Source organism: Perca fluviatilis, chromosome 19 (genome assembly GCF_010015445.1).
Source record: "Perca fluviatilis chromosome 19, GENO_Pfluv_1.0, whole genome shotgun sequence".
Classification (NCBI taxonomy): domain Eukaryota; kingdom Metazoa; phylum Chordata; class Actinopteri; order Perciformes; family Percidae; genus Perca; species Perca fluviatilis.
The window spans coordinates 8774517-8802514 of record NC_053130.1 but is presented as its reverse complement, the minus strand read 5'-3'; the positions used below and the strand labels follow the sequence as shown (position 1 = coordinate 8802514).

At 39.4% G+C, this 27998-nt stretch overlaps 2 protein-coding genes across 3 annotated transcripts in view; one reads left to right on the top strand and one right to left on the bottom strand.

Annotated features, from left to right (window-relative positions):
• The window catches only part of peli1b (pellino E3 ubiquitin protein ligase 1b), a 44199-nt gene extending 38945 nt beyond the window's left edge, over positions 1-5254 (top strand). Inside the window, exon 8 of the mRNA XM_039783419.1 lies at positions 950-5254. Within this exon, the coding sequence (XP_039639353.1) occupies positions 950-1528 (579 nt within the window). The 3' untranslated portion in view covers positions 1529-5254. The remainder of the gene's footprint in view (positions 1-949) is intronic.
• Positions 5255-6922: 1668 nt separating this feature from the next.
• The window catches only part of ugp2b (UDP-glucose pyrophosphorylase 2b), a 44855-nt gene continuing 23779 nt past the window's right edge, over positions 6923-27998 (bottom strand). For both annotated transcript variants that reach the window (XM_039783416.1, XM_039783415.1), the window contains exons 5-10: positions 24708-24841; positions 21536-21833; positions 19278-19475; positions 11633-11875; positions 9582-9686; positions 6923-9225 (exon numbers count right to left, since the gene is read on the bottom strand). In XM_039783416.1, coding sequence (XP_039639350.1) covers positions 9118-9225; positions 9582-9686; positions 11633-11875; positions 19278-19475; positions 21536-21833; positions 24708-24841 — 1086 coding nt within the window. In that variant the 3' untranslated portion in view covers positions 6923-9117. The remainder of the gene's footprint in view (positions 9226-9581; positions 9687-11632; positions 11876-19277; positions 19476-21535; positions 21834-24707; positions 24842-27998) is intronic.

Here is a 27998-nt window from a genome sequence, read left to right as displayed (position 1 = left end):
GGGCAGTTTACATTTTTTGTGGACTTTTCATAAAAAAAATGTATTAAAATAATGAACAGATAAATCAATAATAACCTGTTACATAGATAATCTGAAATAATCTTTAGCATTCCTAATATTGTTTTACAATTATCTTTCAAGACTATCATCCTAATATCAAAATTGAGTTCCCATTCATATTATTCTGACAGAAGTAAAGCTGGAATAAATTAATAGAGAAAAGTTAAAAGTCAGTGTATGTATTATAGTGATTGTTTAGCCAAGCCAGCAGTGGGTTTCCAGGTATAGCAGTGTGGGTCAGTCGGGAAATAGCTCAACAACTATATGCTGTATGTATTGCCATGAAAAAATTATACTAACTTTGGTTATCTCCTTACTTTTTATCTAACACCATCATGTACACATAATCCATGTTCTCCAAAAAATGAATGATAAATAGCCTGTAGCTACCATTGAGGGAAACCGAGGTCAAGTACTACAGTAGGTGTTATTTCTGGGAATTTGACTTAAAGTGCAGTTTACGTTTTCTAAAATTAAAAGTAAGGTTCTTTAGATTCAGTGACCTTACATTTGGACAATGTAATTGTAAGAAATGAATAAATACAACAATTTAAAAACTTTTCCTATACCAAAGGTCAGGCCTGGTAGAGCAGATGAAACTCAAAGAGATGTTCTTTAGAAAATCATGTTGAGAAACTTACATGAATACAAAATTTCAGTTAAATAAAAAATAAATATGGAAAAATATCTGGAGGTGGACGGGCTTCTTGGACTCATGACCTCCAGTATTTCTAAAATCCTGGCAACGGCCCTGATTGTAACATCTTGTCTTGTTTGGTATTTAGTGATCTCAGGGTAGGCCTATGACCTGCTGTATTTTATTTATTTATTTATTTTTATTCTCCTGTTATCTGTAGCAGCTCATCTCTGTAACGTCTCTCTGTTCCAGGTGGAGACTGAGAGTCAGGAGCTGGTCGACGGCTCTCTCATCGACCTATGCGGTGCGACTCTGCTGTGGCGCACCGCTGAAGGCCTGTCACGCACTCCCACCCTCAAACACCTGGAGGCGCTGCGGCAGGAGATCAACGCGGCCCGCCCGCAGTGCCCCGTGGGCTTCAACACGCTGGCCTTCCCCTCCATGCGTCGCAAGGACACGCCGGACGAGAAGCAGCCCTGGGTCTACCTCCAGTGCGGCCACGTGCACGGGTACCACAACTGGGGCAACCACCGCGAGGAGATGGAGGGCCGGGAGGGCCGGCAGAGGGAGTGTCCCATGTGTCGAGCTAAAGGGCCGTACGTGCCGCTGTGGCTGGGCTGCGAGGCGGGGTTTTACGTGGACGCCGCCCCGCCCACTCACGCCTTTAACCCCTGCGGCCACGTTTGTTCAGACAAGACGGCAGCCTTTTGGAGTCAGATCCCGCTGCCGCACGGCACGCACACCTTCCACGCCGCCTGCCCCTTTTGTGCCCAACAGCTGACTGGTGAGCAGGGCTACGTCAGACTCATCTTCCAGGGGCCCCTCGACTAGCAGGGGCGACTTCCCAGCATCCCTTGTGTGAAGCACAGCGGGGAGTTTTTTTTTTTGTTAAGACGCTGACCCTTCAATGAAAAGAGGGAGCTACACAGATTTGGTTTTTTTCCCCCTCTGCAATTAAGGTATAAACTTTTTTCTGGACTTTTTGTCTCTCTCTCATTTTTAAGTGACCTTTGTATTGCTTTTTCATGAATGACAACAAAGATTTCTATATTTTCATGTGAAACCAGAGACACAAAAACCAAACAGAGAACACTGCTGGGTAAACCTTTTTGTTTTTGTTTTCTCGGAAAGAACTTTCAACAACAGTATTTTTCTAAATTACTAATATACTGTAGTGCAAACATACGGTTTTTATTCATGTTTATTGTTGCAATATACATCTGTGTACTTCTCTTAGAGCTAATTTAAACAAAGATGTTTATTTATGGCCCAGGAACCATTGCTTCATCCTTTATCTGTCAGATATTTCTAACTTCAATACTATTTAGCATTTTAATTATTTGAAAAAACAGTATATTGTTGATCAGATATAAAGTTCTAGGTGTGTTCTGAGGGTTCTGTGTCTTTCCCCCATGTTTGCCCCCCCTCAGATCGGTTTGTCGTATTTATACACCCCGTCCTCTGGCGTGCTCTCACTTTGTGTGTTGACCCCTCAGCCTTTTCACATTCAAAGCAATAGATTTGGAACGGAAACCTCCTGCAGCATTATGGGAAACTGAGTCTTTTGGGCGTCTTTGTAACACTCAGTCAGCCTAAATGGGCCGCTCCCTCCCTTTAAAGTCCAAGCGAAAGCGTTTTCGCAGGTGAGTCGATCTTTTCCGATCACAGGTTAGCCATGATACCGCAGCTATGTAGCTAAAACAAACACACTCTCACATACACACTCACACACTCTCGCTCTCTAACAAGACCTGGTCAAACTTGCACACATTAATTCAATTTATAAAAAGAAGAATACAGATGTTACAGAAAAAAGAGAAAGTGCTGCTTCTTCCTTATTCTGCTGTGATGTTTGGAGCTCACCTGCACAGTTACAGCATGAATGATAGCCATTATTTTTCCAGACAGTATTCTTATCTGTATTAATCTTCTTAGCATTGAGCTGAGAAATAGCAAACACATAATGCTTAAAAACACCCTGACTGTCTTTAACTAGACATTTAAATGAAATGAAAACTTTCACTCCAGCCAATATTGTAAGATGCTTTCAGAGGCTGATATTGACGTGTTTTATTTTGAAAAACACTGGTTTACTGCACTGCATTTCAGGCATGATTCTAAATACTGGTCATGATTTGTAAGAAGGAGGACTTGAGGTCATTTCAATGTGCTTCTCTCTCTCTCACCTGAATTGGGACAGTGCAGAAAGTCCCATCCATCTGAACACATTCAGATGAAGACAACTGTGGCTGTTTGACTCAGGTTTGATGTACACAAACACATGCATGGCTTCAAGCTACACAATTCTCTTCATGGATGCGTGCGTACTCATCAGGGCTTTATATAAATTTGTGCTTTTCAAACCGTGTGAAGTGGTCCCTATGCAGCGTTTTAGGAGCGACGAGCTCTACAACGCGAGTACAAAAATGTCAGGACTGCCTGTTCTTTCATTTACTTACGTTTATATATTCAAACAGCTTTGCTAATAACAGTCACTCGGGCTAAACGAGAGTGCTTTAAAGGTTTCTTAACAAGCTGTAGGGGCTGTTCATTTCACCTGCTATATTGACGTGGTCGCCAACAGATCAATTTGTGATAAATGTGGTACAAGTGTGTCTTGTTTAAAACTATGTAGACCACAAATAAAGGTCTGTAGTTTAATAAAACAGGAATTCTGTGAGGTGGCCCGAACAACCAAAAGAAACTCTTGGCTGTTGTCTCGTTAATATGGTCCTCCAAACCAGTCAGTCAGAGAAAAGTCAACTTCTACATAAAGTCTGCTAATTTTCTATAGAAAATGGACTAATTTAGCGCACATTAGGGCTAAATTATTAATTGTTTTTATATCAAAATCTGTACTTGAATTTGAAAGAGAGCAGTTAAACACAAGAGCTCTGAAAGATTATGGGAGAGAGAGAGATGGGGAACGTCTGGACACAAACTGACATTGCAGTTTTTGGTCGGCGTCTCAACCCCAAGGCCACACCACCCGGCTATGATTTTAAATATAACTTAAATGATTATGTAAGATTTAACCAGATGTGACAGCTATCATCAACACATTTACTCAGCTGTAGTTGGAGGACCTAAATAACAACCAACTGTATTATTGTTATCTTATTCCACTTAGGTATAAAGAAGAATACTTTGTGATAATGCTCGGTACATGCCTGTCTGGTTTAAAACTATGTTTACAACAAATAAAAGCCTGGAGATTTATAGAAAAAAAAATAATTTCAATCTCAATTTGTTTGAAAAAGTTGGATTCGATATTTTCCTCAAATCGTTCAGCTTTTCAAAAATCCATCTCTACAGGGAAGAGACAAAAACAAAGTGTACATAATTTCTTTGATCAAATTTGTATTGACTTACAAAAAGCACTGCGCCCCACCGCTCCCAGGGAACTTACTTAGGTCATAGGGCACTTCTTGAATGCATAAATAATTTGATTTGACGTGCAAAAAAAAAAAAACTAAGACAAAAACAGAAATAGGAAAATTGAATTTTCATCTCAACTTTTAAGCCAACATGAACCGGAAGTCCGTAAATTGTTAGAAAGAAATCCGAGCATCTACATCTCATGACAAACTGGGCAGAGGAAGATCACACGATCTGATCGAAAGCTGGATTACAGTACGGCGACTAAATGGACCTTTATGTCGACCGCTGACATCCTATACTGTAGTGTAGACCCATCAAACTACACACACAGACTGAGACCGAGTAATGAGTGCAGAGAAGGCAGTCCAGATATTTTGCACACGATGTAAAGCACAAATTGTCCCAGTCTCCCGCCGCGGACACAACCCACCCTGCATCCAGTTTTCTCAGAAGAACAAGACACACACTCGTACTGTAGAAACTCCCAAACACTGAAGCAGCTTCACTGATCAGAGTCACTTCCAAACTGTTCACAACATCTTCGTCACTACACACAGGCGTGTCTGTTTTAGTGTGTGTGTGTGTGTGTGTGTGTGTGTGTGTGTGTGTGTGTGTGTGTGTGAGAGAGAGAGAGAGAGAGAGAGAGATTGTAATTTATGTGTTCATGATGATTGTATGTGTGCAGTTGGTGTGTGTTCCTCTGTCCACACTGAAGTTCTCCACTCATTTTCAACACCCCAGTGCTTGGACTGCAACACACTAACTCACCTCAGGGAGAAAACAATGGCCTGTGTCACATCTTTACACACACACACACACTGCTAAGATCTTCTGAGGATACCTCATAAGTAACAAAAAGTCTATTGTGGATTTAAAGTTTTGTGTCTCTTTCACCCAGTTTTCGTTTTATGGACTCTCTGTGGATAAAGTGTGCGAGTAAGGGCTTCACTCCGTTTCTGTACTCTTATCTCAACCCTATTTTAACTCCAACACATGTCCGCCTCCCTCCCCCTCCACTTCTTCTTCTCCTTCTTCTTCTTCGTCTTCTTCTTCTTCTTCTCCTTCTCCTCCTGTCCGGAGTCTCCTTGTGCTTGTAAAGGCTAAAGCAAAGAATGTTTTCAACAAACACTTTTTTTGTAACAACTTTAAACAATAAAGTGTAAAAGTGACATATTTCACCGTGTGCTGGGTTATGATTTAAAAAAAACTAACAAAATCTCTTTGTTTCGCAGCTTAGAAATATTTAACGATAATGGGATAGTAACAGTGAGGTGGATATGCAAAGCATATGTTCCAGTGCTTTGTGTTTTGTAAGGAAGGAAATGCATTCAAGACATCTGTTAAGACGTCAAGGATCGACACAATTTGCCTTGATGAGAAACACTGAATGTAAACCTAAGTTTAGTTTGTTTACAAGAAAACTCCACCAGGCACCTTTAAGCTCCTGTCTTAGTTTAAAGCCCCTGAAAACTTTAAATAAGGAGAAAAGCATTCTTAGTGGTTATGCTAGTTGTTATTAAGAGTTAAAGGTCCTGTAGGTAGGATTGGGAAGATCCAGGACTTAGCCAACAAATTTGAACATCAACAACTTCTCAGTCCCTCACCCCCCTTTCTGCTAAAGCCCCAAACGTTCTAAGCCCCTCCCCCCACAAGGGAGAATGAATGTGTGTCCATGAGCAGTGATTGACACCATGATTGGTGCATCTGAACAGGGAGCTGTGGATTTTTGCAAATCGCACTATAGGCTGTAGGTGGTGCCTTATTACCTGCTTCATGTAGTTCTACTGGAACATAGGTCAGTTTCAGCAAATATGACAGAAAGTTAGTTTTATAAATCTTACCTACTGCAGCTTTTAAACAAAAGAAAAACCTCAGCTAATCTGCATATTAGTGTGTGGGTGTGATTTAATTGGCAATGCTGGCAACACAGAAGCAAATAATGGATTTAGAGCTTGACATGGCACCACCACTCAGCTAAGCTGCCAGTTTGTCCCAGTGGACACTCGAAAACATCCCACCACCATTATAAAAGAGACATCTGTAAATCTGTCAGTTTTACCTATTTGAGTGCAGGTGTGGGATTGTGTTGCAGGGACTATCTTAACGCTCACCTTTCAGTTTTGGTTCGCGTATAATGTGCACATTAGGGTTGTTTAAAGTTAACACTAAGGCAATGCATTTATTTGTACCTAAAAGTTGAGTCTGAATCTCAACTCTGTTAACCAGATCTTAAATCATAGCTAAACTCAACCTCTGTAATTATTATTTTAAATTATGGTATTTTAACAATTTTCCCAAAATCCTAATTCTGAATAAAGATTCAAAGTAATATTAACTTCGTAGGTGTGCTGTACTTTATCTCAGAATCATGTTTTATCTTTTTGCTTTATTTCCAAGCTAGCCACTTTGAATTTTGGTTAACCTCTCTTGTTTCGGAGTTGGGTGGGTGGTAATGGGAAGTTCTGTTTGGAAATAAGCTACATCTTTTTTTTTCCTTCTTCCTGATTTACAGAACTGATGTTATTTTAGCTTCCACATGAAGCTGTAATGCTCATTCACACCAGAAAACAAAAATGTTGGATGGTTGAAAAAAAAAAAAAAAAAAATGGAGATACAAAATGTATTGTTATCCTTCCTGAGTACTTATGTCGTCATACTTTGTACGAATAGTATGAACAAAGACATGATGTCAAATAAACAACAGCTTTCAATTGTACTTTTCATCTTGTGTTTGGAGGAATTTGAGTGTTAAAATGACAATTTGCTGTTGCACTTCCTGTTGTGGATTAGGTTATTGATGAATGCAGTGATTGTGGGTGTAGAGACACAACAGATGATGCACGCTCATTATTTCATATTGCACTTTATTCAGCTCTGAGGATGGAGACCTCGTCACAGTCACAAATCGACACTTATTGCTTTCAGGCTTCTGGTCCGCACGTCGGACCCATCTCAAGTATTCTTACACTGGAACTTTGTGTGTGTGTGTGTGTGTGTGTGTGTGTGTGTGTGTGTGTGTGTGTGTGTGTGTGTGTGTGTGTGTGTGTGTGTGTGTGTGTGTAAACCAACCCTCAGAAAAGTATTGCACCTCTTGTCTTTGCTTTGTGTGAAGAGTTAACGCTGAGTCATGTGATGGACAGAGGCGACAGGAGAGATTTGACACCGTAGTGAGGCATGCGGTTTCGTTCAACATTAAGGTCATAATGTAAGCAAACATACAAAAACAAAAATAATGCACGACATTGTGATATTTTCCATAATCTACGTCACACAGGGACTGAACAAATAAAGGCCTTCACTTTAACATGATTATTACGGTTTTGAAATATACTGAAAGGGCACCAAACAGGCACAGAGACACAGGCTGTTCACACATCTCCTCTATGCCACAAACTCTTGGGAGCTTTTCGGTCAAGACAAGCCCAAGGTTAGCCTGGACACTGGAGGTGTAGATATAACCAGTTCAAGTCTATTTTACGCTCTATTGGGTGGAAGTCTTAGTTGCCATTGCTCTGGACTAATTTCACTTTGACTACTGCAATGGTTCCACAAATTCCTAATGTATTGTCCTGTAAAAAAAAAATGGATTCATTTAAAGCTGCTCTAAATATTTATATTAACAATGGATCAAATGACTACCTGTAGGTGAAAGGTGTCACTCAGAGAATTCTCACTTCACCGCAGCGGAGCTTTTTAGCGTATTTCAACGGATTGTTTTGGTTTTCTGGCATGCAACTTTACCGTTTTGATCCGGTGCCACCGCTCTTATCACAAGCATCATTTTCAGATGCAGCAGGCAGCCGTTTAGAGCAAAAACTCTCCGATGAACCCACTCTGCGCTAATGCTACGACGACGAGGCAACGAGGGAAATGAATGCACGTTTTCTATCCACTACTGGCACTAATTCTCCAGTCCAGTTTCCGTAGAACATTGCAGAAGAAAGAAAGGGCACAACGAGATTCCATAATGAAAACCGCGGCAGTCTAACCTCAACTGAACAAAAAAATAAAAAACGTGGTCTGCTGTATGTACTGATTTGAGGAACGTTACAGCCTCCCCCATTGGGCCACACAGATGTGATGTTTTCGTCTCTTCAGTGGACGCTTGAACATGCTTCATATCCGTCCATGTTCATCTAGAATGGATGATACGTCTGAGGTAAGAAGACAAATTTAGGAGTGATTTTAACACTTATTTTATCTTTCATTTGAGTTATCACAGGGCGGTATGGTGTCTCAGTGAAGGGTTCGAATCTTTCTGCGTGGCCGTTCTCCGTGTGTGTCTGCGTGGACGATGAACTGGAAACTGAACTTCGTGGGAGTGTCAATGGTTGCTTATTAGTATGTATTGTAAATATCTGTGAGCTAGGACAGGCTCTAGCCCCAGGTACAGATACTGGACAACTGCACATTATATCGGTTATCTCTTTCAGTTGGACAGATCTTGTCACCGCTGTATTTTGTGGAACCATGCTGAGTCTGATAGTGAGATCTTAGTGCTTGAAATAAATGGTCAAAACTCATCATGACTTTACCTCTCTATGTAAGTACACTGTGTGATTGCATTAGCAGTGCTGTAAGAGCACACAGAGCATGAAGACGATGATAAATTAACATTATTATTATTATTATTATTATTATTATAGTATCTATTTTGAGTCTGTTTTGGCAGAAAGGAACAGTCAAAATCACAGTTAAAAAGATAATAAAAAATAGAATCTGATTTGTTGTTTTTCTCTCTACCATGGATTTAAGTCATTGTTTAATATAACCGCTAAAGGTAGGGTATTATTAACACTATTTGAGGTTTACATTTTATAATAAACAGCCTGCAGGGGGCAGGATATCCCAGCTACAAGCACTCCCAACCATCAACCATGTAAAGTACTACCTAATGTTGAAGCTGCAGAGTAGCACTGCACATACAATCACACATACCCTTTAGGGAGAACAATGCGGTGAAAAATGACGGGTCACATCGCTGGGATAAAGCCGACTAGGTCACGCGGGGAGGGAGCGTTTTGTGTGTGAAAAAGGCGTCAGTGGTCCATGATGCGGAGGTTGCCAGATACGATTTTGTTTTCCAGCATGGAGCCGGCCGGAATATCAATCCGGTCTCCGTGGTTGGCGATGATGATGACGGTGCCCTGGGAGGAGGAAGAGCGATGGGTTTAGTTTTTGTTTGTCAGATGTAGAATGGGAGGCAGGATTTAATTAAAGCAATAAATCAATGACAGCCACCTGCCAGCAGGGCCAGTTACTGTCATTAACACTGGAAGCTTCGGTTACGTCCTTCTTAAAAATGTACATGACCCGAGGGATTGTAGTCACTCAGATTTACTGAGAAAGGCCAGTAAAATCTAAAGCTTTATCTCTGTAATTTGGTTTCTCCGTCTACCTTGAAACCTTTTAAAAAAAAAAATTATTTATTTGACATGAACATAATGTTGGGTTTTGATCATGCATGCGACAGATGCTTATTTCCAGTGAAAAGATGTTTTACCTTGAGCGACACGTTTTTCCCAAGGGTGACGTCTCCAGACACCGTCAGGTGGTCGAGCTCCAGCATGTCGGGGATGCTCTCGAAGCGGGTCAGGTACTCCTGAACCTGAACACAGACGCACAAACGAGGACATTTGTCAACAACCTACTATATTTGTGTGAGTCTTTTCAGGATCACTTTAAATAATTTCAGCCCTGTAGATCTTCTGGCAAAACATTTAAACCTACCGAATCCTCTTTTTAAATTCTAGTTAAGATCCCAATTATTCCAACATTACCAAAAAACATCATACTGGCATCTAGAAAATGTACTTTTGAGAAGTGTAAACATTTAGCATCACGTAATTATACAACTACCATCAGATTAGACTGAACTTGAAATGTTATAATAAAGAGACTTTATTGAAAAAAGAAATGATGGAGGGAGTGAGGCGACAATGAAAAACATCTTTATCAGCTGTAGGTTTTGTATTTTGTTAAAATATTAAAACAAAAACAAATGTTAATCACAAAAAAGAAAAGATCTTTATCCTCTTTGGTAAAGCCAAAGAAAAGAAGACTAATGCAGCATATAGCATTGGGGCACAAAAGTGACATAAATACATAAATGAATACAGTAAATATGATGAATAAATAAATACATTGAATTAATTTAATTCTTATTTATTTAATCCCACATGCATGTATGCATGTAGGTTTATCCCATCCGTATCACTATTAAGTCACAATAAAAAATTAATTTATTTTTTGTATTTTATTTTTTAACACCTTTTTTCAAGTATTAGCTTCCAAAAAGACATGATTTGTTTTTAGCAAATGAATGCCTTACACTTCCATTATTCCATTACTCTTTATTATAACTTGAAATGTTATAATAAAGAGACTTTATTGAAAAAAGAAATGATGGAGGGAATGAGGTGACAATGAAAAACATCTTTATCAGCTGTAGGTTTTGTATTTTGTTAAAATATTAAACTAAAAAAAATGTAAATCACAAAAAAGAAAAGATCTTTATCCTCTTTGGTAAAGCCAAAGAAAAGAAGACTAATGCAGCATATAGCATTGGGGCACAAAAGTGACATAAATACATAAATGAATACAGTAAATATGATGAATAAATAAATACATTGAATTAATTTAATTCTTATTTATTTAATCCCACATGCATGTATGCATGTATGCATGTAGGTTTATCCCATCCGTATCACTATTAAGTCACAATAAAAAATTAATTTATTTTTTGTATTTTATTTTTAACACCTTTTTTCAAGTATTAGCTTCCAAAAAGACATGATTTGTTTTTAGCAAATGAATGCTGTACACTTCCATTATTCCATTACTCTTTATTATAACTTGAAATGTTATAATAAAGAGACTTTATTGAAAAAAGAAATGATGGAGGGAGTGAGGCGACAATGAAAAACATCTTTATCAGCTGTAGGTTTTGTATTTTGTTAAAATATTAAAACAAAAACAAATGTTAATCACAAAAAAGAAAAGATCTTTATCCTCTTTGGTAAAGCCAAAGAAAAGAAGACTAATGCAGCATATAGCATTGGGGCACAAAAGTGACATAAATACATAAATGAATACAGTAAATATGATGAATAAATAAATACATTGAATTAATTTAATTCTTATTTATTTAATCCCACATGCATGTATGCATGTAGGTTTATCCCATCCGTATTACTATTAAGTCACAATAAAAAATTAATTTATTTTTTGTATTTTATTTTTTAACACCTTTTTTCAAGTATTAGCTTCCAAAAAGACATGATTTGTTTTTAGCAAATGAATGCTGTACACTTCCATTAGATGCCACTGAAACTACCTGTGTGGCTCTATAGAAGAAGAGGAAAGTGGGTGCCCACTTTTCTTTTAAGATTTCTTAAAACATTCTTTGTGATTTGGGTGAACTACATTTTTAATGTCTGCTGTTTAGTTTTACATTTCGAAAAAAAAAGGACACCTAGCACCTTAAAATCAGCACAGAGCGTCTCATTCAGTAGAATACAACTAACAGAGTGAGCAACATGTTCCTATAGTTACCTTGGTGAAGGAGCTGCCCAGTTTGACGTGCGGCGTTGTCGGGAACTCTCTCCTGGGGCTCATGGTGAGAGAGCCGGCGTCCAGGCTGTACAGGTTGGACATGACCAGCAACAGGTCCGACGTGGTCTTGACGGGCAGGAAGCGGCTGCGAGGCACGTTGATGCCCAGGGCGTTGTCGAAGCATTTGATGGCGGCGCCGACCGCCGTCTCCAGCTGGACGACGTTCTGCCCGCCGTCAAGCGTCTAAAGACGAACCAACAGAAGAGAAGAGACCTGTTGGTTGTTGCAGAAAAAGTACCTTGGTTCTTTAACCCTCGTGTTGTCTTCACGCCAACCATGCACTTGTCCTCTCGGGTCAAAATAGAAAATTAACACTTTTTTAAACTTTTTTATTTCAATTCTTGTCCCTTTTTTTTGACACTTTATTTAAAAAGTTTTAAGTCTGTTTTTGTGACACTTTTTTTGACTGTTGACGCTTTTGTCCACTACCACAAGTACTGTATACGCACCACCCACCAACTTATTACCACTACTGTTACACTTATTTTTGCAATTCATGGTCAATAAACCTCTTTTAAAAAAGGAAATTATACAAAATTTTTGAGTCAAAAAGCAGAAATTATGAATTATTTTGACTAATGAAGCTCAGCGTAACTTGTTAAAGGAAGACTTCATATACCTTTTCCATCACTCATAATGATCAGCTGTTTCATGGTACGTCACTTGTCAGTAGTAATCAGATCGAGCTGTGTCGTTGTTAGTTAAACCAATCAGGGTCGGCCATTTGTCACGAGCCTATCGCAGCATGATATCCTGCTTTAAATCTGCTCTCTCTTCCGCGGTTGGCAGTTGTCGTTTCAGGAAATAGACTGCGTCCCGCCTCCTCCCCTTCTGCCAACGGTGGTCACGCCCTCGGACTTGGGTTTCGTCTGCGCTTGGCTGTCGACTGTTCCTCTGCTCGTTCACCACCGCCAGCGTTTGGACGCCATCGGGGGATATGTTTGGGTTTCCTTAACCCTTTAGGACATTTGGTTTCAATGGAGTCCAATCTCCAGAGACTTGTACATTTACATGTTTGTCGGTACAATAAATATGTTCATAATTGCAAGGAAGTCTCTCCTGATTGAAATATTAGAGTAATGTATGTTGATGGATAATCACAGACTGGTGTATGTCAGTTTAGTCCCGAATATTGTTTGGAAACCGTTTACATTTTTTTTCAAATGCTATAAAATTGAAGAAAACACTCAAAAGACTGAAAGTCTAGCGATCATTAATTGAACCTGCGAAGAGCGTTGTAGGGAACCATCCATGTTATTTTGGGGTAATTTGGTTAAAAAGAAACCCATATTTCTGATATAGACATTTTGATAACGGGTCAAATTTGACCCGGGGACAACATGAGGGTTACGTTTTTTGTTGCTGCAGCAATGTGAAAAACAAGAAGCTTTTTGTAATTAGTGCATTTGATTCATAACGCCAAGAGGAAGTTACTGTTCTCTCGCTGAATTAATAAACCCACCAAGAACCAAAATAATCCAACACAAACAAACCACGATTCTACAAAAAAAACAAAAAAAAACAGAATATTTAGGTCCATTTACAAATTAAACATTTCAATAATTTGACATCAAAAGCTGAATCATGTTGTTACACAGCTCCTGACGTACTTGCATTGTAAATCTTGTACAACCCCATTTGCCAGTGGTGTACTTCACTGTAGAGTCATGCCAATGCAACTATATGAAGCACAGAAGCTTCGTCATCTTAACCCTTGTGTTCTCTTCCCGTCTGATAGGTTTGGTATTTGTGCATGGAGGTGTTTGAATGTAACTCAGCTATTCTAAAAGGAGCTTCTATGGACGAGTCAGTTTTAAGGTGACACGGTCTCACAGAAAAACCTAGCTTAGAATGTGTAAATCTATTATGAGTTTGGGTACAACTTTCACACAGAGGAATTGGAGCCTGGAATGTGAGAATCTATTAGGAGCATTGGCCATAAAAGGTGCAGTTTAAGAGTAAGCTGGTGCGCTGAAATAGATATCTTGGGCTGTGGGAGCACAAAAAGAGTTTAAAAAGGATCCATTTTGATGTGCATGTTGGTCACCCTTGGGCAGACACGTCTGTATGCTCACGGTTGTCTCGTTGTCATGAGAGTTTGTTCACGGTTTGAATAAAGCCGCATTTAATTTGAATCCATCGGACTGGTCGTCATCTTTGAAGTCTCCCGGTTACCACCCGATAACACCGTCGACCGTGCAACTTTGCTTTTTTGAGACTTTTTGTCGCTTTTCCTGAAGTTTTGGAAATGTTTTGGCATTTTAGTCACTTTTTTCCAAGTTTTTTGTCACTTTTTGAGATGTTCTTGTTGATTTGTTTCGGCTCTTTTTCATTTTTTTTTCTCCAAATGCTATAAAACTGTAGCCTAGAAATCTAGACGCATAAATAAATAATTAAATTGTCTAAAACACCCAAATTCAATGGAAGTAGTGAGCCGATCATTTAAATTTACTTGTGAAGAGCGTTGTACGAAACCATGCACGTTTTTTTCTTTTGACAATTTGGTTGAAAGAAACAGACATTTCGGATATAGAAACTTTTAGAAAACGGGTCAAATTTGACCTGAGGACAACAGGAGGGTTAAACATCCAATTCACTGAGATCACAAATATTTGTCGTCTCATTTAGTTGAAACCCTGTTTCTCCATCAACATCAACCAAGCAGAGACTGGTGGTCGTTTTCAGTTCCATCAGCAGGGAGACGCTCAGTCCACCACTTTGGTCCATATTTCAACTACTATTGGATGAAGGAAGTTTTGTACATGTGTGGTCCCAAGAAGATCAATCCAAATAACTTTGGGGATCCCCTGGCCTTCCCTCTAGCGCCATCATCAGGTCAACATTTGAATTTGTCCAATACTTTGGTTTATGAATAAATACCTGCAAAACTGCAAGACATTATGAATAGAAAGCCACACGCACACCACTTGCATTGTGTACTTTGTGGTGCACGGAATTGATTCCCCTGAAGATCCATTTCCAAAAGGAAAAAAAAACTAAATTCCCACACACACTTGTCACCTTTGCATTACTTTATTGGTCGTTGACGTTTCGGTCACAAGGACCTTTCTCAACACATGTAGTAGTCTATGCAGAGGTGACAAGTGTGTGTGAGAACTTTCTTCCTTCGTTCTTTTCTTCTTTGCAAACTAATGACATTCCTATCAGGCTCGGCTGTACTTTTAGTGTCGTTTAGTGCAAATTAGCTTTGCTAACAAGCTAAAGAAAGATGGTAAACATGGTACCTGCATGTTAGCATTCAGATTGAAGCACTGCTGTGTCTTTACGGACCCTTTACGGAGCTGCTCGCATGGCTGAAGACTCACAGAGGTGAACATGATACACTAAAATAAGGCTGAAAGCTTTCACAGGACAACAGAGATATAACAACAGTGTTAGAATTGAATGATCTGGGTCTCAGGTATAACTACCAGAAGGGGTTACGTAACAGCCATCACTTCATGGACGCTTTTAATCTAAGTGCCTCTCAAAAACCACGAGTGCACACAGTTTTGACATGCATGGGTCCACAGTGGTGTATAACAGGAGCGGGCCCCTCTAACTCTGCACTTTTAGTGCCGCACTCTTACCCAGATGGGACCACACATTAATGTAAAGCCACACGGCTCTGCCCTGTTATGACCAGTTACATAACACGTTGCTACGTCACAGGTGTGTGATCCTGTAGCCGAGGGCTGGAAAATTACATCTATAGGCGGAGAAAGCAATAATCAGGAATGGGGCTGGGGTTCAGCGGTGAATTTATTATGCTGGTTGCAGATTTTGCATAGCCTGAGGTGCTCCTTCTCCGCTGATGGGGGGTTGGGAGGGGGAGCAGAGGCATCGTGTGTTGCCTCTGAGTGAGCACAACCAAAACAACATCAAGTCACATCACGTCGAATTTGTCTGCTTTGGAGGGCAATAAAGGATAAATGTGCGCAGGGAAGACATGGAGCCTTAAAATTATGCTTGAACAAATCATGCTAATCCACATCAGGAAAAAAAAAAAAAAAAAAAAAAGATTAAATTCAACTGATCAAGCGTTTACTCAAACTTCTCCTTCATGCTAAATTAGGCAGCTACATTTTTGCTGCCTCATTTTTCTTTTAATTAATTTGGATCAAGTCTTTGCGTTCTTAAAAAAAGGCGTGTGAAAATGAACTTGAGCTGGACAAACAAGCTCAGTAAGAAAAGTAGAAGGAGAGGCAGCTTTACATTTTAAAGTTTCAGAAGTGGCCTCTGATAATGTGTGTATGTGTGTGTGCACACACACATTATCTCTAAACACACACACACACAGCACACACGCACATGCACACGCACACGCACACACACACACACACACCTTAAACTGGAGTCCAAGTGGAGCAGATGAGCCACCAGAGAGCATACCAGAAAACTGGATTGGTTTGAAACTCCTTTTCTCTCCTTTGTATGCAAAAACCTCGCACGACAATAAACAGCTCAGAGAGTTGATCCGTGCAAGACGACAGAAACAGAGAGAGGCTTTAGAATATAGGCATTCTCGGCACACTTGGATTTCTTTTCGCAAGATATGATTGATTCAGAAGTGGTGGTCTCTGTAGAGATATCTCTGTGCAGATATCTCTCTGCTCTATTCACAGCTATGTTGTCAAACGTGACAGGATGGACGTGATAAAACGGAACAGATTCTGTTATTTTGTTGGCGGGTTATTGAAAGTGAATGGTTTCATCTGAGCATCTATTAAAAAGTCAAGTCATTCTGGTGTGGCCCGTCTTTGAATTGCCCCCCACAAGGCTTTCAACAGCCGACTGATAAAAATACATTTCGGAGTCGTTTCACCCTGATGAGCTCCATATAGGGATGCAGCTATCGATTCTTTTTGTAATCGATAAATCTAGCACTTCATCGAATGATTAATCGGATAATTTTTTTTTTTGCGTTTTTAAACAACCAAAACTAGGGCTGCAGCTATCGATTATTTTAGTAATCGAGTTTTCTACCGATTATTCCATCGATTAATCGAGTAATCGGATGAAATACTTTTGTTTTATTGAAGAGCAATAATAAACAATAGTTTGGTTAAATTTTCGGAAAAAGCAACATTTGTATTGCCTACATTGCTTACAATATCATCTCTCAAAAAACTAAACATATTAAGTGCATTTAAGTGCCATATTACATTGTTTTTAAAGAATTTTTTTCTTTCAAATGATATCAACCTCAAACTAAGGCATAAATTAAACATACACAAACATTACATTAAGATTGTGCAACTTAACTTTCAGAACTACAAGTTTCAACCTGAGACTGATCTGTATATACAGTAGGCCTATATGTAAATATTAGTTATACTCAACCTATTTTCATTTATATATTTGATTATAATGTCACACAGCTCTGTTACACTTATGCTAGTAGATCGTTGATCAGCTGTTTCTCAAAAAAAAAAAAAAAAAAAAAAAAAAAAAAAAAAAGAGAGAGAGAGAGAGAGAGAGAGAGAGAGAGAGATGCGCAACAATCAGCTGTTTTTCTGAAGGGATAGTCAATGTGTCAGCTCTTTAGATCAGATCGTGGTCACCACTACGTATTTTCTTGTCTTTGATTTTGGTAGTTGTTGTGTGTGGTGTAGTTTCATCGTCCATACGACTTACTGTGATTTACTTTTGTCGGGTCCACTTCGTGGAATGGAGGATCAAGTTAGACTCCATGTTTTCTGTTGAGATGCTAAAGCACTGACGTCGTGCTATTATCGTGGTAAGCTAGTTTGATTTTGCAGTAGACACACTGTACAGAGTTTTTGTTTTAATTATGTTTGAACTGATTCCAAACTTTGGACACTTTCTGTCGTTTTCTCCAGCCTGTCTCTTCTCTTAGCCCCTCGCTATTTACACTCTAGCATGTGTCGCCAGCAGCAGACTGAGCCGCGTCTGTGCGACAGTAATAATGCTCCGTGCGGAAACACCGTCCGTCAGCGATACAACGTTGGTAACATTGATTTAACGAAGCTTCGAGGCAAGTCATTTTGCATCGAGGATTTTTTGTAATCGAATTATTCGAGTTATTCGAGGAATCGTTTCAGCCCTAGCTCCATACTTTACTGGAAGAGAATAACGAGGAAGAAACCTAAAGACTAGAGCATCTTTCCAGCGAGCAGAATTCAGTAGCCTGATAGTATTCGTCTGATTTAGATGACAGAGGAGAAGAGCTTGTGTTGTCTCACTTGTCTCTCTCTAATGCCTCATGTACATTTCTTTTCTGTAGGACAACCCCTTTGTTATGGGCTTTGGGGGATGTAAACAGAGAGTACAATGTTGCTGCAGGCTACAACTTGAGCCCTTTTTTTTAAAGGCTATATTTGTTTACATTTTGGCACCATTAAAAGTTTGCAGAACTCAGCATTACTAGTTCCTGTTTGCAGTGTACCCATGTATGTCCAGACAACTATCACTGGATTACTTTGATACTTAAGGAAACTTAAAAACGTGATGATTCTCAGGCAGGCTCTGGAGTTATAGGATTTCTAAGCAGATTTATCAACGTTAAAAGATATCCTCGGGAAGTATAAGTCCCGCTGGATCAACAAATATGTATCCTGTCTAAAAGGTTCAGATTTGACTGACTCCCAGACGGAAAACTTCTTTAATAGAGGATTTATTTTGTTGTTGACTCAACAGGGTTACGAGTCATGTTAGTAGTCCTCATAAACACAGTTGTAAAGCTGTGTTACAGTAATCAGGCTTAGTCACCAAATTCTTTTTAATGTAGCGGTGAGTAACATGTTCTCACAGCTATGATTGCTGGTAATGTGTGATAGATACATAAAACTTTTATTTTTTCCACCAAACATGGATATTTCAGTTTCTCGTCATGTTACATGTTACCGTTTTAAAGGCTCTGGTCAAGTTTTGATTTATCTAATTGAGGTTGTAATTCCATGTTACCAGACAATTTCTTTTTTCTCAGAAGTAACTTTGGTGTGTTCGTTTTCACATCATTTCTAAAAAGGTATTTACCTCTATTCTTGGACCAAATCCTTTACTGTATCATCCTCGGCTCATCTGAAATAAACGATTAAACCTTTTTACAATTAAAAAACTTGGTCTTTCTTATTCCCTTATTTTAGCAACACAAAATTATAATAACACGTATGAAGAAAACTGCTGTCCCAAACATTAAACTGTGGCTGGTCGACTTAATTATTACCCACGTAAAGAGAAGATACACTATGCTCTTTACATTAGAAAATTAGAAGACACATTTTACACCTTCCTAATAGTTCACAGTATAAAACCATGCATATAAAATTAGGATTTGGTGACAGGGTGGGATTATCTAGGCTCCTTTGTGTTGCCTTTGTTTTTATTAATCTATGTCTCTCTCAGTTGTTTTTACTGTTCTTTTAGATTCATTCAGTTTCATCTTTTGGCTTTAGAACTGTTGAACTGAGCAACAACTACATAATTGGTATTTGTATGTGAAGCGAGCTACTCCATGAAAATCTGAATTGTTCTGTAATTTGTTGTTGGCTATGCCTCAGGAGTGTGTGTACCGTTTGTGGTATTTCGCCTTGACTGTATTTTTTCAGCCCCCTCCACTGACCTTGGGGTTGACTATAACCTCCAGGTCCATTGCCTTCTGTTCCTGCAGCTTCTTGATAGCAGCCAGAGAGATCCACAGGTTGTTGGTGTTGAAGATCTTGAACTTTGACACTGATTTGAATTCGTCCACGTGGGCTTTGGGCACCTGGGCGATCTCCAGCAGACGCAGTTTACCTTCATACTGGATCAGCGTGCCACCCTGAAAATCAGAGACAGCTATTCATACAAAACGTTCTCAGCATCAAACCAATGCAGAGGTGACAAGTGTGTGTGAGAACTTTCTTCCTCCTTTCTTTTCTTCTTTGCAAACTAATGACATTCCCATCAGGCTCAGCTGTACTTTTAGTGCCGTTGAGTGCAAATTAGCATGCGAACAAGCTAAACAAAGATGGTAAACATTGTACCTACATGTTAGCATTGTCCTTGTGTTAGCATTGTCATTGTGAGCATGTTAGCAGAGTCAGCTATTTATACAAAATGTTCTCAGTATGTGAGGAATGGACTGCAAGGTGCAACAGAAACTTTCCCTGACAGAAATATACATTTTTCATAATGCCACTGCATTTTATTAACAATGATTGCCGAAAAGGATTCTTTACAGCATTAACGTTTGGTTGGTCTAAGTAATTTTCCACCCCGCTAGACCCAAAAGCAAAGCAACCGCTAACATGTAATACTTTTAATGAATAAATGTGGCAATCAATAAAATACAATCCAGTCTTCCAAAATATATTAAAACAGAATCTATGAAAACAAGTCTTTTTTCACCTACCTTTAATACTACTGTGGAAGAGGCCATTTACATCTACAGTAGTCCATTAACTAAAGGTTCCCAGACCAAGTCAGATGCATCATACAACCAATAAATTCAATACATTCTTTATTTGTCACATTAGACTTGAAAATGCCGCTGCTGAGGGGGGCAGCCTGTTGCACCAGCTCTTGCTCACGTATGAGCTATTGCTTTTGTTTTTACTTTCTTTTTAACTATACTTCTATTTTATTATTTATTATCTTTACTTATATTTATTCATTGTTTGTTTATCTGTGTCTTGTACTCCCCCCTCCCCCCCGTCCCTTTCTGCTGCAACAGTGTGAATTCCCCCATAGTGGGATTAATAAAGGATTTTCAATCTTGAATCCTGAATGACTCTTTGAATAAATCATACGAGGTACAATTCCAGTGAAATGTTATCACATCAGCTCCTTAAATACTGTATGTTGATCACTATGAGACTAGTATTACCTCTTCCCATTTTATTGATTTTGTTTTCCAGTGATAAATAAGGGTCAGTTCACCCAAATTACAAAAACAACATTTTCTATTGTAGTGTCTGGCCATACAGATGGCAGTTTAAAAGTAGTTCTAATAAAACTGCTGAGTAATGAGGACACCTCTGGAAAGACGCGTTGCTTTTGAATCTTACAGATGTCATTTTTTTGTTTAAGCTAGCCTCGTGAGAGCGTCCTGATCTCGCAAGCTCCAGTTTTCCACTCGCAGATCAGTCTGGCATCTTGAGATAGAGAAAATTTGGAGCCGTTCGCCGACCGACCGACCAATCAGCGTTGGTTTTTAGGCAGGTTTATGTGTGACGCGACTGTTCAGTCTGAACAACATGGCGGCTTTCACGGATGAGATGAGCGTAGCTATCGCGCAAGTTTTATCCGAATTAGAAAGTATTCCTTCATTGAAAGAAGAGCAAAAAACGGCACTGGAGGCTTTTCTCGGAGGAAAAGATGTTTTTGCTCTTCTCCCGACTGGTTTCGGCAAGAGTTTGATCTGATTGGTGGAGTTGGTCCATCTATCACCAACTATAGGTGGTGATAGACAGATGGTTTATCCAATCAGCTAACCAGTATTTTCGCCCCTTCCCGAAAAAGTTCTCCAACGGAAAGTTCCCAGATGGATATGCCGAGGAAACGCGAAACAATCCATCTGGTGGAGTCAGGTTCGGTTTAAGCGGCACAAACTAAATTATATTGCATTGAGGGTGGAGGTAGAAATCTCAGAGAGAGATATCTCAAAACCGTGGCCCATAAAACACAACTGTGATCATTTTCTCCCACAGCAACTCCCTCTCCATTAATTCCACGCAAGAAGACTACTCCTGTTGAATTCTGAATCTCAACAAAGAAACAAATAATGCTGTAATAACTCCTACATGGAACAAAGCCAGAACATCCCATCCATGTTGTAAATACACTATGTAAATATTGGGACAGTATGAATACATATAAACCTCCTCCTCCTCCACACACCTTGACGTCGGCGCGCGTCTTATCCGTCACCTCCATGATGAACTCGCAGCGCTTGCCGTTGGGCTGGCTGACCAGGTGGTGCAGGATGTGGAGGTCGACGGTGGCTCCCAGGTTGTCGATGTTGGACAAGAAGATGTACTCCTTGCCCTGCGCGATCAGCTGTTCCAACAGGCCCGAGTTGTAGAAGCTGGCGTAAATGTCGCCGTGCCCCGGAGGGTACCAGCCTTCTGCGCTTTGCCCGTTTGTGCTCAAGTTCGTGGACACAGGGAGGAGCGACTCTTTGTTGATGCGAGGGTATCTGGACAGGACCAAACAATAAGATCAGACATCATGTTTTTTTGGTTGTTTTAAGTACACTTTTGTGATCATTAGTTTATAAACAAACCAAATGATAACTCAATGTCATGATTTATTGTGTGTTCGCCGTATCGTACTGGGGTGGGTAGCACTAACGGGTTCCTTTAAGATTAGGGTTCATCATAGTTTAGCTTCATTTAGTATCCCTATTTACCATTATTCTCCATTGCACAATTTAAATTAATAACTTTGATGACCTTATAACGTTCCTGCTGAGCTGTATGAAAGACTGAGCCTGTATCCTCGACAAATCAGAATGATCATCAAACTTCGTTGTTTTTTTTTTTTTTTCAAGGAATTGCACTCCTTTAGCTTAAAGTACGTCAGCTGTCAGCTTAACGTTGAAGTTCAAAAGCGTGGAGCAAGAGAGCGGACATTAATCTACGTCTAGAGAGGACTGAACCCAAACTTAAACCTGGATTTATTTTATTTCAGTGTAACAAGATGTAAACACAACATTGACATGGTTGTTATGGCGAACATGTTGCCTATTTACACAGAAACAGAGCAGAACGTTAGCATTTATTTGGATTCGAGTGTCCATCTGAACTTTGGTCTCCACCAGCCTTTGATGGAAATATCCGTCTCTTTAGCTGCTAAATGAGATGGCCTTTAAGTATGATGATAAAATAAATAAAAAAAACAGTCAATGTCATTTTGTTTTTGATAACCTTTTATAAACCGCTTTCTCCTCTTTTGTTAGTATGTAAAAGGCCGGTTATCTCTTATATGTAAGTAATCTGTAGTTCTAAAATAAACAAGGGATGAACTCATTTATTTGCAGAGCTGGGAATCACAGTCTGCGCGTTAAGGAGATAAACAGCACAAAGACAAAACAAAGACAAGGTGAAATCTTTTCGCCCCACAGCAGAGTCAAAGCCACGGAAACTTTGCGACTAAATAGCGTGCCGAGTGCCACGTGGATTTTTTTCTTTTCGTATCACTGCGGGACTTCAAACAACACCAAAGAAGGGAGATTAGACAAATAGCCAAAGAGCCCATGCCATCATCTCTGTGTGCATTTAAGTGATCAAAGGGTTTCTGAGAAGGATCGGCGTCAGGTTGAGTTGACAAACCTCATCGGGGGGGGGGGGAACAGCGCTGAGTGGGAGCTGGCTGTGTTTTTGGCAGTTTGAGGATATTTCAGAGTGCCGTTGAGCTGGTCAGGTGAGTGGAGCTGCACAGTAGAGGCACGGAGGCCTTTTTAACAGAGGTTTAAGTCCAGCTGACTGTTCTGGGAAGATGACTCAAAGAATGAGTGGTTAGATGAGACTTTAAAGCTCCTAAGTCCTGAACATGTTGTTATGTCCACAGAAGTGTTTTCCTTTCCTTTCTTGGATCCAATATTTTTATTTTATTTTTTTTAAGATTATGTTTTTGGGCATTTTTAGGCCTTTATTGACAGGACAGCTGAAGAAATGAAAGGGGAGAGAGAGAGGGGGGAATGATATGCAGCAAAGGGCCGCAGGTCTGAGTCGAACCCGGGCCCGCTGCGTCGAGGAGTAAACCTCTATATATGGGCGCCTGATCTACCAACTGAGCTATCCGGGCGGCCTTTATTTTTTAAGATAATGTTTTTGGGGCTTTTAAGCCTTTAACTGATAGGACAGCTAGGTGAGAAAGGGGAGAGGGAGACGTGCAGGAAATCGTCACGGGTTGGACTCGAACCCTGGACCTCTGCGTCGAGGCATAAGCCTCAAAGTATATGTGCGCCTGCTCTACCCACTGATCCAACCTGGCCACTCTTGGATCCAATATTACTGCCTCAGAAGGAAAAGTTATTCTTTCCATATTACACAGGGGGAATGAACATACATCTTATCAAAGGATTAGTTTTTTGTAACCAGTGAGTTGTTAACTGATCTTAGCAGTGAATTTGCTTTTTTTTAAAATGCCTCCTCCTAAAGTTAAAGTACAAGGAAGAAACTATGGTTTTCTAATCTGTTCTCATCCACTGATTGTGGTAAATTATTTTGATTAAATCACACCTTTTTTTTTTTTTTTTTTTTAGCTATATTTAGCTGGACTTGCATTTAAAATGAACTTGATTTTGGGTATTGATGCAGGAATTGGGTTGAAAATAAGTTTTTAAAAAGAAACAAAAAACAAACAGACAGACACAGTGTTAGACTGTTATTCATTCTGCTCATCACTTTGGTAACCAGGGAATTTAATTTGGCTAAAAAAATAATAAAAAGTGTCTGGACAATTTGTCTGGGGGATAAAGCAAATTGTTTTCCCCTCATCAACTGGAACACCAGATAGTGTGATGAGCAGTGAATTTAATTGGCCTTTTATAAATTACTGTCACGAACTCCACCACAGACTTCTCTTTGTTCTCCTACTGATTGACATTTCAACTATTCGACCACTCTCTCTGCGCTGACATTAAATCCAAGAGCGACACTACCTCCCCCCACACCACTGCTTTGTACTACACTCCTTCTGGCACACAGAACATACAAGTGCTTTAAATAATTCAAGGGAAACAGGAAAAAGCAAGTTCCACTTGACTGACAAATTGGAGACACCAAGGCATTACACATTAATGGCTTTCTCCAAACATTACATGACATTTCCTGTCTCATTTCCTGCTCTTAACAGATCAGCAGCACACAGCAGAGGACTGTCCACTGGCTACTCAGATTCCGAATATAGACCAGTTCATTGTTAGAGTTCATTCAGCACGTTTGGGTTTAATACTGCCAACTGGTAGTGAATATCTGGAGTGTCTAAATCGGCCAATACTGATACAGATTTTTCATTTTTTCTCGAATGACATTTGCTTGACATGGTTCTACGAGTGTTCTCTCACTTGCTCTGGTTGAAGGTGTGTATCTTGACACGGTGGTGTGTGTACTTCTGCAGGATCTTCTTGGTGTCTTCGTCTGTGTTGAAGGAGTTCATGAGAACCAGCGGCACGTCTGTGTTGTAAGTCTTGTTCAGGTGCTGTGGGACAATAAAAAAAAAAACAACGAACACAACGTAGTAAATGGCAGCAACCTTTTGCATCGTTTATTTTTGTTGAGACTGACTGAGCAGCAGCATTTGTGATTTTTCAAGGTACAATTTTGATTTCAGTCCTAGACTATATATTGTTGAGTAAAATAAAGTTGTAACAGTGCTGATTCTAATAACCATGTATGTTTTAAGTAATAAATTGTATGCTGCAACCGGGTTATGAAAATAGGAATGAATCTATAAGACTGATCTGGTTATCACAATCACCATCTTTTGTCTCTGTAAACAATAGGTAAAGACAGACCCTTCCTCTCCCCCTCTCTTCCTGTCTTTTATCAAATTGATTAGGTTAAAACCAACTATTATCATATAAAGAGAAACCTTCTGCTACACAGCAGGAAATAATCGTCTGCCTCTATCAGTCTCCAACCCCCTGGTACTTTAGTCTGGGTTAGGACAATAGAATGTTAATTCCTGTAAACTTGTAAAGACTTGACATCTGCATGATAGAACCTATTGATCTGTGGGTGCAAATGACCCCTAGGGGGCAGAGTTTAGGGCATGTCCTTCCCAATTGGACAGTGAAGAAACCAACAAGATGCATCCAACCTGTCACCATGCCAACAAAGAGCCTATGAGGAAGGCTCTTACTCACGAAGGAGAAAAGTAACCACCCCTGGGATTGGAGGAATAAAGCAGGGGGGCGACAGGGGTTCGGGGCGGAATAGATGTGGAAACTTGAGGGTTAAAGCAACTATTTTCAAGGCCCGCTGCAGCGTAATTCTCTGTATTTTGACTTATCATTTTTATTAATAAATCTTTGTGTTAACCCTTCATTTGGACCAGCCTCTCCTTCTTCAGAGATACTGAAACACGTGAACTCTACAATATACACACTGGTACATAGAGTATTTATAAGTTCAAGTGAACTTTAGAGTTTATAATGGTAATTTTATTTATATAAGTTTTAGTTTTAGTGTTAGATTATCATGTGACCAGGTGAGGTGGTGCATTATAGCTTTGATGTGTTACTTTAACGAAATGCAACATAGGACCAATAGGACTTAGTATAGATTAATAATGAAGATAAATTATATTAGAATGAATACGTAACCTTGGAAGACAGGAGTCTATGGAAAGCAATACAGAACAAATTTGTTTCTGCAGGTATGTATGTGCATGTGTACAGTACAGAACGTGTGTGTGCATACGTTGTATGTTTGTATCTATATGTAGAGTAGGTGCATGTACTGTATTCAGGTATGTGTAAGTATGCCTTTTCTTCTTTTTTCGTTTTTTTCATTTCATTTTTTTAATTTATTAATATTGCAAAATCAATACAATATAAATGATAACCAAAAAAGGATTAAAGTTGAAAGTCTATAACTTAAAACATGTTGTTGTTGTTTGAGTCTGTCCTTAAATACAAATTGAAGTGACAGTTATAGCAGTTGGACTTTGTAAAAGGAGGGACATTATCTGACACTACAGCAATAATTAAATACATCTGAATTCCTGCAGCGTATTACACGTAATAAATACTAAGAACAACAGCCCAAGAAACAATGTTTCTGTTACTTGATTGTGTGATTACAATAAATACAAAAGGAGGAAAATAATACCTGAGGAGAGAGAAGCATTGATTTTACCAAGATAAGAGAAAATTAAAGTCAGTAGAGGAGAATGATGAGAAATGGGATGTGAATCAGTGGGGAGTGGTTGACGTGAGGAAGTTGCTAAATAGTTTAATTTCCAGCCTGTGACAGAAAACAACATCCACTGGATCCCCGAGCAATCTTAAAGCCCCTATGTGTAGAAGTTGTGTTGTTATTGAACCTTTTAAACTACTAAACGATTGTTTGTAGAAAAATGTAAGAAATGCGAGCATTATTTTTTGTTTGTATGTAATAGTGGTAGTAGCAATATAGAAAGGCAATTTGTGGTGAGAGGGGGAGTGTGGCCCGCAAAATGGTCAAATGATTTGGATTTTTGACATTTATTTTTGACATTTTATTTCTGCAGTTACTGTAACTGTTTGATTACGTTTTCTGTAAGTGTTATCTCCCTACATGAAGGGTCTAAATGTTGTTTCAAAGTGTTTTTCACACTGCAATGGGATTTCTTTTCTTCATTTACCTCATTTTTTGTTGGGCTAAAAGTACTAAAATGTAAACATATCTATCTATCTATCCATCCATCCATCCATCCTCTATTTATCTATAAATTGCAGGAACGTCTTTCTGCTGTCTGTGTGGGTGGGTGTTAAGCGCATATCTCTTGAACCGTTAGTCCGATGGATTTCAAACCTGACAGGTGTCTTGCTACGGGCACAAGTAAATGCAAGCCAATTCTGACTTATGGATTAGAAATGCAAAAGATATCGTTAAATATATATAGGAAAAAGAAGCACACATTGGCTTTTGCCGCGCTAGCCACTGGCCACTCCCCCTCTCACCCTGAGGACCAGAGACAGAGAGCAGCAGAGCTTTGGCAGCTAAAATGTGGCATACACCTCAGACCCACAAAAATGTGCAAAGTTGCACTACTTTTGAATAAACAAACGACAATTCCTGAATTTAAGGACGTATCAGAATCCCACACATGCAAGGCATAACCACAAAACAAGTGCAGACAGAGCGTGATCCCACTTATAGGGAGGCTATACGAGACATATCTGTATATATGTGTGTGCGTGTTGGGGGGGGGGGGTTAACCTGCACATCAGCAGACACCACATGCAGAACGCTTTAGAACAGTGGGGGCCTCTTTTCCTGCTATTGTATTAAATTGCTGTGAGCTGACAGAACATAATGTAGCCTAATCTTGGAGATTATTCCTTCACATAGCGGTGCAATGCGAGAAAATGATGAATTCTACAAGCAGCAATACCACAGTCCAAGCAATCCGGCCTGTTCCAAATGGGCACTGCACTAGTGTGACAGCAACTAACGATTATTGCTGTTATTGATTAATCTGTATTCTAAGTATTTGCTCAATTCATAAACTTTTCTTTTGGTCTATAAAATTGCCAGCAAATAGTGAAAAACACATTCTCCCAAAAGCCCAATTGTTCAAATGTCTTATTTTCTCTGCCCAACAGTCCAAAACCAAAATATTCATTTATTTATTTATTTATTACTATAGC